Source organism: Nannospalax galili, unplaced genomic scaffold (assembly GCF_000622305.1).
Source record: "Nannospalax galili isolate Female #2095 unplaced genomic scaffold, S.galili_v1.0 scaffold1387, whole genome shotgun sequence".
NCBI lineage: Eukaryota > Metazoa > Chordata > Mammalia > Rodentia > Spalacidae > Nannospalax > Nannospalax galili.
Window position 1 is genome coordinate 1654238 of NW_008355976.1, and position 13929 is coordinate 1668166.

Sequence of the window (13929 nt, forward strand, 5' to 3'; positions counted from 1 at the left end):
CATCCTTCTCTCCCAACAGCTATCAATTGCCAATAGCTTTTCAGTTAGGCATGGAACTTCATGAACTCCTCCCCCATGCATGCTGGATTTTGGCTGGCTTGACTTTGTGCCTGTCTTGTGCATGCAGTCCCAGGTGCTGTGAGTTCATGTATGCAATGGTGTTTTCATGCCCAGAAAACTCTGTTTTGCTACAAACATCCATTGCTTCTTGCTCTTACAGCCTTTCCACTCCCTCTTCCCCATGATGGTGTGGTGCTAACCGTGACTATAGAGCAACCATGAAATCACACAACACCATTGCATACATGAACTCACAGCATTAAGTAGACTCCATGGGTTTAAAAGAAAATACCCAAAGGTATTTTAATTACCATCTCAAAGAGATTCCTGCTACCTGAAATTTGTTACAGTACTGTTTGTGATAGCACCTTTCCTAATCCATGTATGTTACACACACAAATCTAAAGCATTATTCATACTCAAGAAAGAATGGAACTAAGATATTTATGATCAAACAGATAAAATGAAGGACACTGTACTAAGTGAAACAGACCAGGCAGAGGAGGGTGAACACCCATGATTTGGAATCTGACAATGTCATATTCGTGGAATGTGAAAGTGACAGTGTTGCTTGAGAGAGGTGAAGTTTTAACTTTGAATGTTTCTGTTTCACAAATTTTATAGCTTTAGCTTTGTTTTTATACTTTTAAAATAAATGTTCATCTCATATAAAGACACATTTAACATTAAGTGAGAAGTTGAGATTCACTTTACATTTTTATACAGATATTTCATCCTAAAAAGTTTTTTTTTTCTGTCATTGAATTGCATTGATTCCTCTACTGATAGTTAACTTAATGCTTAGAGTTATTTCTCATTTGTTAATAATTTTTTGCTAATGAATTGGGCTGTCTTTACATAAATCCAAGTCCAACTTTAGTGGCTGTGAGATACTTGACAAATGTTTAGAAGGATCTGCTTGCATAAGCAAGTTCATTAAAATTGTGTTGAAAAGTCTGCTAATCAAAATGAGTTACAGTTATTTATAGGTGAAGATTTAGAGTGGTAAATACAAATTTATTTGTTATATTATTATGCTAGGACTTATACAATAAAGTATACAGAATGACTTAAATAGTAGAATTTCATTGTGCCACAGTTCTGGAAATGTGAGGTCCAAAGTCAAGGTGTCAAGAGAATTGATATATTTTCTTGCCTCTAAGAGATATTTTTTTTCTTGCATCTCTCCTAACCTCTGGTCACTTGAAGGAAATCTTGGACTTTAGATGTATTGATCTGGTATGTCCTAGTTCACACAGTATTAATGTATTTACATAAAGGTTCCAGCTATTCTGGAAGCACAGTTCACTATAGTCTGATACAACGTTTTGTTTCCTTTACTAATTCTATGTGCAATGACCTTATTTTTAAGAAAGGTCAATTCTCCATGTTAGGAGGGCTCAATTAACTAGCAACAATTCTACAGCTGGGGTACAAACATTTTCTTAGCTTTGTTTGCATCATGTATGGCATCCCAACAATGTTGATACAATTTTCCCTGAAATTACAGGAAGGTAGATTATAGACATAAATTTTTCCCTTTTAGCCAGATGTGATTTTATCAGAATGTGATGAAGAGCCCAAATGGTGAGTGAAGAATGCTTAGTCACTGACAAGATGTGAGGCAAGAGTTGAGGCACAGAGTCTAAACCAGAGTGGGAACCAATGGCTGAGGGAGTGAGCTCATTTCCAAGACAGTCGCTGTCATTCCCATATCCCAGGAAACTGTATTTGTACCCACGTCAACTCTGAATGCATTAACAACACCATCTTCAGTCCTAAGCAGTAGATACAAGTGATATAGACCACAAATAAATTTTCTAACAAAGTAATATACTAAGTCATATACATAATGATGTAGAGTTAGGATAAAAACCTATGCTGCAGGAATTCAAGGGCACTGAAAGACAACAAAAATACCATGTGAGGTTGAGAAATACAATCATCTTGGGAGCAGAAACAACTATATAAGGTGTAGATCTTAAAAGTAGATAGAAACCTCTCTTATTCTTAGTCTTCCACCTTAGTGAATGGTTGGAATTCATGATGTAAGCTGATTTTGCATCTCTGTAGAGTCTCATTACCTGTCTTCCTGTGCTTTCACTAGGATGCCCAGAGGATTCATATTAACATGAAAGACCTGGAAATCGGGAGCCCAGGAGATTATACTTGAGACCAGGAAGGGAGAAAACCTGCCCATATTCAGGTGTAGAAGCTAACACCAGTGAATTTTAGTGTTACTAAATTCCACTACTGGGAACTTTTGGCCATAAATAAGCTGAACACTACAATAGGAGACATAGATATTCAGGGGTGCATTTGTCTGTCAAAGTTTGCTCCAATCAACTTACTAGTTCCAAATTATGGTGTTGAATTTTACATACTTCTTTATATACTTCTTCTCTTTTAATTTTCGAAGACCTTCACCAGATCCAAAGCTGCATGCTTCCTTACAGCTCTTGACTTGCTTCCATGGTTTCATCTGTCTCCTCCCCACTTTCCATTTGAGGAACCAGGTTATTAAGGAGCATGCTATCATCTTCCAAAGGTAATCTGAAAGATTATTTGCCTTGGCTTTTGTAGGAAAGAGAGTTGAACTATTCAAGTGAAATGACCCAAAGGAAGCATGCTTTAAGATTGCAATTCTAAAGTAAATTATTATCTAACTGTGCTATTAGAATTTTTAAAACTTTCCCACAACTTTAAAACTTAGAATATATTTTCCTTACAAGAGATTTTTCTTCTTCTTTATTCCCCCCCCCAAAAAAAATGTCTTTCATTCCAAAATCCATTTTTCCCCTAAGAGATTTAGATTTTGCAAACAAGAGAGCAGTTCTTCAGTTTTCTTAATACTCTTTGTTAGTGGCCTCAAGAAAGAGTGTCTCCATTTCCTTCTATTATAAATACAGCAGCAATGAACACGGATGAGCAGGTATCTCTGTAGTAGGATATAGTGTCCCTCGTGTATATGCCAAGGAGGGGGATTTAAGATTGTAAAAATAATGTCTTCGATTTAATATCCTATATAAGATGAATTTCCTTCTATTCATCTGAACTATTCAGTGCTTTAATACAGAAAAAAACTTACATTTTTCTTATAATGATAAGCACAGTTTATTGAATTTATACTAGCCATAAAAGCTCTCAAATCTCTCAGCCTAGGTATCTTGAAAATTGCTCTTTTTCCTTTGGAGGGATGTCAGCTACCTTGATGAAGTGTCAAAGCTTGTTGATTATGTCCTTAGATCACTGGCCTGGAAGTGTTGAGGGTATTGAAATCATTGCTTCAAAGTTTTTTTGTTTTTTGTTTTTTTTTCCCCACAGAATCCTTGGATAACCCTGTCCCTGATCTGTTTGGTTCTAACTCCATAGATGATGGGGTTGAGCATGGGAGGAACCAACAGATATACATTAGCAAACATGACATGCACAACTCGGGGCACGTGATGGCCAAAGCGGTGAGTGAGGAAAGTGAACAGGGCTGGGATATAGAAAGCCAAGATGACGCAGACATGGGAAGCACAGGTACCAAAAGCTTTGAGGCGGGCTTCACCTGAGGGCAACCTCAGCACAGCTCTCAAAATCATCACATAGGATCCACTGATGACAATTATATCAAAGCCAACCACAGAGAAGGCCACAAAGAGCCCATAGCCACGATTGACTCTGGTATCTGCACACACCAACTTGAGCACAGCCATGTGCTCACAGTACGACTGTGGAATGACCTTGTTGGGGCAGAAGGGCATCCTGGGGATCATGAAGCAGAAGGGGCTCACCCACAGCAGCCCTCCCACCATCACGGCTGTCCCCAGTTTGATTACTACAGATGTGGTCAGGATACTGGAGTGTCGCAGGGGGAAGCAGATAGCCACGTAGCGGTCCACGGCCATAGCCATGAGCACCCCAGACTCCACAGAAGAAAAGGCATGGATGAAGAACACCTGGATGAGGCAGGCATGATACTCAATCTCATGGGCATGAAACCAGAGTATGGCCAGCATCTTGGGCTGTGTGGAGGAGGACAGGATCAGGTCAGTGGTAGCCAGCATGGCCAAGAAGAGGTACATGGGCTCATGTAGGGTGTGGTCAGTTCTGATTATATGCAGGATAGTGATATTCCCAACAACTGCCACAACATACATGACACAGAACGGAAAGCCAATCCATAATTGGTAATTTTCCAGTCCTGGGATTCCAAGTAAGATGAAGAACACAGGGTAGGAAGAGTTGCTATTTGAAGCGAACATGAGAGGATGGATATGTTGTCAGCAGTTCAAGGTAGTCTATCCTCTGTGATGGGAACTGAGTAAATGGTTGTTATTGTTTTTAAATCTTTTGAATAATTCTATTGGATTTATGTTTAAACAAAAAGTTAAACCATATTAACACATGATACTTAGGAATATGAAAGAGTACAACTCCCCACTTTATTCATATGTCATTCAAAAGTTTGGAACATATGGGGCTGGAGAAATGGCTCAGTGGTTAAGAACACTGACTGTTCTTGCAGAAGACCCAGGTTCAAATCCCAGCACCCATATGGCAGTTAAAAATTGTTGGAAACTCCAGTCCCAGGGGATCTGACAGCCTCTTCTGACCTCCATGGGCGTTGCATGACATGGGTGCACTTACCTACATGCAGACAATACACATATGCACATAAAATAAAAATAATAAATAAAATATTTTTTAAAAGTTTGGAACATATTATCTGCAAATGTAATTGTGTTCTCAAGGTAGTTTTTTTTTAATATAAATGTAAAGTTTACTATTGGAAATATATCTTGACAATGTCTTGGTTTTGTCTTTTTGTTATTTACGAGGACAAGGGTTGCTTAATTTTTGCCTCTATATCATTCTTATCCTTCTGTTGAATCATTTTGACAATATTTCAGGACAGCACTGCTTAAAGGACCATATCTGTTTAATGATACTAAATTAACTTCAACTCTAAGAGAAAGCCCAAGAAGGTTTAGGTTTGAACAGAGGCAATTGACTGAAGGAACACCTGTAATTAAACACGATGTCTTCAGTATATGTATTCTCCTTGATTAGAAGTCAGCAAATGTTCTAGTTAAAGGTCAGTTCATAAATATTTCTGGCTTTGTAAGCAGTATTGTCTCTGTTGCAATTTACTAGATTAACCTGTTTGCGTAGTTTAAGACAGGGTTTCCCTCTAGCTCAGCTGGCCTGGAACGTGCTATACAGTCCAGGCTGGCCTTGTTCTCACAGAGATCATTTGCCTCTGGGATTATAGTTTGTTTCACCTCACCCAGCTTAGATTAACCATTGAAGTGAGAAACGGACTTAGTCAATTCATAAATGTATTATGTTTCCATGTATTCCAATAAGGTTTTGCTTTTTAGAAAAGGTTTTAAACTGAATTTGTTCTTCAGGAACCAATTTACCAGCCCTGTCCTTTATGACAAGTCAGCCTTGAACCAGTAGTGTGTCTGTCACCTCTGTGCCTCATACAAAGCAGGAGTTTAATAAATACTTGTTATCAGGAATGACAAATGAACGTAACTATTCAGTAGTTTCATACTTACTGACTGGCTAACAGTATCCTAAATGTCCTAACAGAGCTCATGGAATCCATTTTTAAGTGACACCCATAAGAAGGGTTTTCTGTTATTCGAGAAACCGCCTTCCTTCAGTGTATTTTGGGAACAAAATCTTGTCTGTGCTTGAATATATATATATATATTATAGATAATATATATATATATATATGTTGGCTTACTATGATTCTACTGTGAACTGCAAGCCTCTTCAGATTGAATTGTGGAAGAGTTCTGACTTGGTTCTTAGCATTTTTTTCTACTTACTCTCGGTTGTGTTGTGTCATCTTGGTTTGAAAGCTTTAGTTATTATCCTTCTATAACAGAAAAATCCTAGCCAAAATAAATGTTTCATCCCTCTTACAAATCACCTCTAGAAATTAGCAAATAGTTCATCTTACTAGGCCAAATGGAGCCCTAAAACTGGTTTTTTTCAAGATGCCAAATGTGTCTAACTCTTTCTAATTCCTTAGAGTTATTATAATAGAAGAGAAATGGGGCTCAGAATTTACAATCCATGCACTAAATTTCACTGTCTTGCATAGATAATAGCTAGAGGTTTGCTCAAAACAAATTCTGCTGCTTAGAGGGTGGTGAAAATTCATAAACACACAATTGCCTGGGACTCAGTGTTTGTAATTTGCTTTCTTTTTTCAGGTCTCATTGTCTCAGTCTTTAAAATTCCTGTTTGAGCCACATTTTGAGCTCACTTGTTCCTGGCCCATTATATGACACAGTTAGCTTATTAGGACTTAGTCCTTGAGTCTCACAGCCTCTCTGCAGAACATTTTTAGAACTTCTCTGTTCTGGTTTAAGACATTGGAAGAGATACTAGTTAAAAATACAACTTCTCACTGTGAATGATATCTAATTGACTGGAATGTATTGCTGACTTCTGAGTTCTTGCATTACATAGTCTTAAAATTAATTGTTTCTAACTCAGGAAAATTTATGCATTCTCATTCTCATTACGCATTCTCAGAAAAATTAAGTTACAGGTCATTAAATGATTTCATTAGGATCACATACTAAATCTGTGGCAAAGAAAACTAGCCCCAAAGCCAGGACCCCTGGAAATAAATGTTGCTGCCTTGATCAGTATTAAGTTATTGGGTTTCCCTCCCTGGTTAGAGATTGGTGCCCCAATGCTACAAAGGCTGATATAAAGGGGACTTGCACAAACATGTACTGAATTGGAGGCACATGTGCATTTGAACTAAAATCCCTGCTACTTCATTGGACCAAACCCCAGCTTTACTGGCTTTTCTCAGACATGATATTTCTTCTTGACTTCTGTCCTTGAGGCTTAATTCAGGAATCACCCATTCTGTACATTTCTGGAGGTTGTTCAGTCCCTCTCCATCAATTTTCCGGCTACCCAAACTGAGCAACCTCTTTCCAAACCCAATTTATTTGTCTCTCCTCCTTCATTATAAACTACCCTCAACAGTGGATTTTCATGGGAAAGACACCCCTTAGTACATGCTTACCATTTTATTTTGCTAGCTCAGATCTCCTTCTTCAGATTTTCTTGCATGAGTTACCATGGTAAAATGAAGCCAAATAGAGACCCAAGTGTGGCGTGTGAATTAGGGTCATTGCTAGCTGTTTCTGTTTCTCTCCTTGGGTTGTAGGAGGTCTAGTGCCTTCACTGTCAGAAATTATCTTTCCTGTTTTGCCCCTCACAGACTTCAATCTAAAGACATGAAGGTACATGTCATGGAGAGTAAATAGGCGTTTGACCTGGCCAGTATTGTTCAGTGTAAGTGAATTTCAATATGGAAACACAGATTACCAGGTTACTATTAGCTTTGAGAGTCAAAACATGCATTTTGTAAGCTGTAGGAAAAAGAACAATGTAATTTCCCTTTGGGAAACACCCTTACCTTCTCTGACTTGCTATTAAATATGTTCTTTAACTTTTTTGTAGGTTAGAGCTCTCATGATAATAATGATGAGATTGAGTCATATACTTTGGAAGCATTATAGCTAGAATGGTCACCCTTTGAATTTGAAACTCAATTTTCAAGTTCTTTTAAATAAAATCCAGCTTTGTATAGAATTTGGTTGAGGAAATTGAACTATAAGAGCTATATCCTCAAATTTAGTACAACTCAACTTTCATCACTGGATGGATTTGAATGCAAACATGGTATCCACTGGTTCTGTGCGACTTCCTTTATTTCACCTACATGCAGAAATATTTGTGTTCATCAGTCAAAAGTGGTGCTGAACCTAGCTAAAAGGTAATAGATAAACTAGGATAAGAATAGACTCAGAGAAACCCTTACCCCGATTTCTCACTTTAGTGTATTTAAGTTATATTTTAAAGTTTTAATAATGGGGCCCATTAGGTCCAGCTGAAAACTCCTTCCTGGAGGGGTTGTCTCTGGACTAGTCTTCCTACCTTTATAAGACTCACTTCCTATCACAGGGTGAAGTTCAGCGTGCACAGGCCCCTGGAGTTCAAGATCCCAGGGAAGCGTACATAAGTCATTGTCTTCTGCCTGTTGAAGACTCGGTGAGGCCCATTACTCTCTGGGAAATGCCCTTCACACAGAAAATCCCTCACCCTGACGCCTTCTCTTTTATTGACCAAGCTGAACAAGACCACATGGATCTCTAAAAAGCCTCTGGGATTCAGCTTTTGGGAGCGCCTTTAGGTCAGGGTCTATATGAAGGTCTCTGCCTGGCTTTTCCTTTCCCTTGATAATTAATTCTCTCCCCCTTCTTCAGGCTCTCTGCCTCATATTCACATTAGCTTCCTCTGAGACTGGGCACTGAAGCTGGAGACATTAACCCTTAACTTTTCTTTCTCTTCTGAGTAAATGAATGAAAAGGATGAGGATTTGAATGCATATGCAAGGTGTGTTGTGATTATGTGACTGAGTGACAGAACCATGCATCATTTGGTTAATCTGCAGGTATATATTTATGATGAAAGGAATTTGCAGTTTGAAAATGTATTTCATGTATGTTGATGTGGCTATGTGAAGTTTGTTAATAAATCTCTCTCTGCCTCTCTCTCTATATATATACATAAAAAGTTATCAAGTTTATATATGTATATATGATTGACCTAGAATATATACACATATTTATATGCAAATGTATGAAAATTATTTACTGTAGGCCAGGATAATTAGAGTAATACTATAATTTCTAAAAGAAGGGTCACTGAGTGCATATGCTCTGTGAGTGCATATACCTAACTCCATACTGACAGTTTGCGACACACATCAATGCGTACACATATAAGCACATATGATAAGATACGATTTATCTCTTCTCTCTATATATATGTCATATATACATCATGTGTGCTTGTAATCTCACAGTGCTTCGGTATATACTGAGGTAGCTGTGCCAAGGCCTGTGTCTTTTGAGGAGGTGATCATCCAGAGAATAAGAGGAATTCCAGTGGCTATTCTTTTCTGAATCTTTCTGAAGATGGAAGGCCCTTGTCACTCAACATGAACACTTAAAACCTACACAGTGTTCCTCTATCCGAATCTCTTTTAGGACCTTGATGGTTTCAGTCTTATTTATTGGTTTCAGACTATCTTAAAATGTGAAAATGTGAAAGGGAGGTGAGAGTAAAGCATTTAAAAACCCAAAGGAAGCTAGGCATGGACATTCATACCTGTAATCCTAGCATTTGGGGGGTTGGGGCAGGAGGATTGCCACAAGTTTGTGGAAACTCTGACTTACATAATGAATTCTAGGCAATCCTGAGCTACAGAGTAAGACCATATCTCAAAAGGTTAAAACTACAACAATAATAATACTCAGAATACAGAACTTCACAAAATACAGACACCAACGTATATTTTTGAAGGAAAAGAATTCAAAACTCAACAAGGTTATCAAGTTTATATTGATGTGCTTAATAGGCTGTGGTCAATATATTAACAAAGGACAAGATTTATTTTCAAATATCAGCAAATAGAATCAGTGATGTTATTGAAGGATTCCATGTTTATAGGAAATATTCAAGTGTGCCAGTCACCTCTCATCAAAGAGTCTTCTCTTGCAAAGGATAGCGACTATTACAGAGTTCCACAACAGGTCACACACAGGAGGGTGTCGGTGGGGAAGGGGGTATAAAGATGATTAAGTTGTTATGTATGAAATACACATAAATTCAATAAAAAGAAAAAAAGCATTTAAAACATAATTTTATAGTCAAGCTGATTATTAATTTCAATGGAATGCAGTAAGATTATAGACAAATAGAAATTCTGAAAATTTATCATTAATGTTTCCTACAAAATTAAAAACCCACAGTATGTGCTTTAGTGAATGAAAAAGATGTATTCAATTAACCACTTATAATCCCGAGAGCTAAATTTACTCAAGATTACCCTGTAATCCTAAGATTTAATATAACAGGCTATAGGTCATATTAAAATGTTAACACCAAATTTGGTATCAAAGCAGCAGTAATATCAGAAACTCAGAACTTGGACCCCAAATTTTCACTTTAACAAGATGTATGGTCATAAGATATCCCAAACATTTGATTATCTTTATGAGCAAATAGTCATAGTTATGTGAGACACTGAAGAAAACTTGTCTTTACCCTGTGGGCAGAGAAATGGAACATAATTTGAATTCAAGAGAAAACAAACAGTATTCTAGAAAGCCATAACGAAAAGTAAAAAGTAATTTGCCAAAGCTGTGGACAATTGGTTAAGTATAAAGGAATTCAGTTTTCTTTTCATGAGTGGGTGATGTCTCTTCTAGTGATTTTGTGATACAGCATGATGTGGTCTTTTTTATATATATATATATTCAAGCCACATTTTCTGTGTTTAAAGGTCTAACTGGCTGCTGGTAAAAGTCAGAGGACCAGGATACATGATGTTAGATAATACCTTCCAGATGAGCTGCACATATGAAGTCTCAATAATATGGGTACCTAAACAAGACCTGCATAATGATTACACTAGTTGACTGGTGGATGGGGGAAATTTCACATGGCCCCACCTCTAGATGAAGAGTTACTGGAAATCTATGACTACTGAGAGAGGGAGAATAACTTTTCTACAAGGATGAGCTTTTTGATAGATTTTTCAATTACAAGTAGTCAGTCATAAAACACATGTATATACCAGCAACATAAAATGAACTCATATATATGTGTGTGTATACTTACATATGTTTATATATATGTATGTAATAATAAAGAAAAGGTCATGATATTCCGAAAGACGGGAGAGGAAACCTAGCAATGATGTAAACATGAACTCATGCATGAAATTCTCAAAAAGTTAAAGTAAAAATGTTCAATTGCACTTTAGTCATAATTTATTTGCTTTTAAATATGAATAGCCTAAATTCAAATATGAAATCAAAGTTTTACAGTTGTATCTCAATTTGTATATTTGATCTAAGGAAACATTATGCTGTGTGTGATAGAATTTGGGAAGGAGGAAGAAGGGAGTCAAGGAAATATATGAAAAAGCATTTCCTGGTCTCCACATAACAGAAGGGAGACCCTAAATCTTGTGCCGGAAAATGATATTCAAGACCACTGGCCAACAGCTGTATGTGCTGCTGGGTTCATATATCCAAAGAAAATGACCTCATCACAGCAAGGACTCTTGCGTTCTCATATTTATGGTGTACTGTTCATTGTAGCTAAAATATGAAATTAACTGGTGTCTAACAACTGGTGAATAAAGGAAATATGGTCTATATACACAATGGAATACTAGAGAAATATCACATATTCTTTCTTTGTCATCTGTGGAAGTCTAAAGATGCCATCTTGAATGTAGACCGGTGGTTACTAGAGACTTGGAAATGTAGGAGTGAAATTTTGGGTAGAAGGTAATAAACACAATTATATTAATTATTGTGTCCATAGCACAGAAGGATGATTACAATGTGTAAACATTTTTATGTATTTTATGAAGATCTGCAGAAGAGCTTGAAACTCAAATCATTAAGAAATTATAAAGAAATGCCTGTTACTTTTATTTGAGCAGTACAAGCTACATGCGTATGTTGAAATATCACACTAGGCCTTATTAATGTGCAGACTAATACACGTTAAACAAAATTTGAAAACTAGTATAAGGATAACATCATAATTAAGAGGAAGATATCATAATTTGATCTCTTCAGACTGGTGTGTGGAGTCTCCGGAGAACTTCTACCTGTGACACCAACTGTAGAATCCCCAGAGTTCTCGCTGTAGTGAATGTTGCATGCTGGTTTCCTTACAGAGACGTTCACGCTGGTTTCCTTATGGAAAGGCAAGACCATGAGCAGCCTAGCATTTACTTGGCTTGGTGGAAAGGGCACCTCTCCTTCTATTGAGAGCCAGATAAGATGCTCTGACCAGATTGTTCAATGGCCTAAGAAAGACATTGTTAAGAGGTGAGGTAAAGGGGCGATAGAGCAGGAAATCAGGGCAGGGAAGTGAGGAAGCAGGTTCTTAGAAGTAAAGGACTGCAAATCAGAGGCAAAGGGCAGAAATAATGCAAAAAGGGATTCAGAAAAAGAGGCAAAACTGAAGATTGTAGGAATTAAGTGTGATACCTGCAGGAAAATTTCAGGCTGATATTTATTTCCAGGAGAAAATATCAAAGTCAGTTATGTCAGTGATATGGGGTAGAATTTCTTCAGTTCTGTGAGGCCCCGAATTTGACACTGTATACTTTACTTCTTCCTCACATAGTTTTAAAAGATATTTTATTTATTCTTTTTGTTTTATGTGTATGAGTGTATTGCCTGCATGTGTGTAAGCGCACCTGTGTAGTGCAATGCCAGAGGAGGTCAGAAGAAGGCATTGGATTCCCCTGGAACTGGAGTTAGGGATGGTTGTTAGCCACCATGTGGGTGCTGGGAATCAAACCCAGGTCCTCTGAAAGAGCAATCAGTGCTCTTAACTGTCGAGCCATCTCTCCAGCCCCCCTCACATAGCTTTCAAATTTGGCTGTGTTTGTACCCTGTATAGTTTTAGGAAATAAACTTCTTAGATGTACCTTTTTCTTCATGTCTTAAACTTCCTTCTGGTTCCCTTAAGTGTTGTAGTGCATTGTACATATCAATAGAGCATTAACAACATCTTAAATGATGAGATAAAATAGGCACTGAACAGTGTGACTAAAAAGCGGTATCTCCTTTTCCAGCCATTTGTTTCACTTCTTCTCTGCATATGGAATCCTCGTGCATTCCACCAAATCTCCTTCATAGTTTTCACCTCAAGTTAAGGTGAGGAATTATTCTTTAAAAATATTATTAGAGCTTGCTCATATGGACCTGCAGCAATGGTGTCAGCATACACAAGACCCATGCAAAGTCAATCAGGCAAAAACCAGCATAGAACTGGGTAAATAGGCAGCAGGCCCCAACTTTAGCCAAAGAACTATTGGCAGCTGATTACTGCTGGGTAAGAGAGAGTTGATCTAGATAAGATGATTAGATCCCAGTGGATGAACTTGCACTGAGAGAGGTCTAGGTACACTTAGCTTGGTGTATAGGGAGCTATGGGAGGTGCAAGTAGGGAAGGGAGTATAAATAGGATTAAGATATTTTATATGAAATGCATAAAAATTCAATAAAAGAATATACATAGGGGTTGGAGAGATGATTCAGTGGTTAAGAGAGAGGACCCAGCACCCACATGGTGGCTAACAACTATCATAACTCCAGTTCCAGAATATCTGATGCCCTCTTCCGACATCCATGGGCATTACACTCCAGGGGTGCATTACACACATGCAGGCAATACATTCATAAACATATAAAATAAAATAAATAAATAATTAGAGGCTTCTCTTGGGGTAAGTCTACCACGCAGCCCCCCACAGCCGCGTTCACCCTTCCACCTCCCCCGCTGTTCTCTACTCCTAGCTTGGGCCCTGTGCCATTCCTAGTCTTGGGACCCCAGACACCTGGGGAGCCAGTGCTGCTTCCGGATCCTTTTCACCCGGACTGATTGGTGCCTTCCTTGAGGCCCAGGAGAACTGCTTCTGGACCTGGCCCCCCCTCACCTCTCTCTGCTTCCCTGGACCTGCTCCACCTGCTAACTCTCCTAGCCTGCTCTCCTACCCTCAGGCCTCTCTTGGGTTAAGTCTATTGTGGAGCCCTCCGCGCCTTGACTCCCCCGGCCTCATTCACCCTTCCATCTCCCCTGCTGTTCTATACTCCTAGTTTGGGCCCAGCACCATTCTTAGTCTTCGGTCCCCAGACACCTGGGGAACCAATACTGCTTCCTGATCTTTTTCACCCAGACCAACTTAGTGCCTTCCTTAGGCCCCAGGAGCATTGCTTCTAGACCTGGCCCCGCCTT

The 13929-nt window shown here is 38.4% G+C and overlaps 1 protein-coding gene across 1 annotated transcript; it reads right to left on the reverse strand.

The window, feature by feature from the left end:
• Window positions 1-3338: 3338 nt before the first annotated feature.
• LOC103750866 (olfactory receptor 52R1) lies at window positions 3339-4316 on the reverse strand. The gene has a single exon (XM_008854142.2). It carries the CDS (start codon window positions 4308-4310, stop codon window positions 3339-3341), a length of 972 nt encoding a protein of 323 aa, XP_008852364.1. The 5' UTR covers window positions 4311-4316.
• Window positions 4317-13929: the final 9613 nt, after the last annotated feature.

Coding starts and splice junctions, on each gene's coding strand:
- LOC103750866 (XM_008854142.2), bottom strand. CDS start 4,310: ATGTTCGCTTCAAATAGCAACTCTTCCTACCCTGTGTTCTTCATCTTA.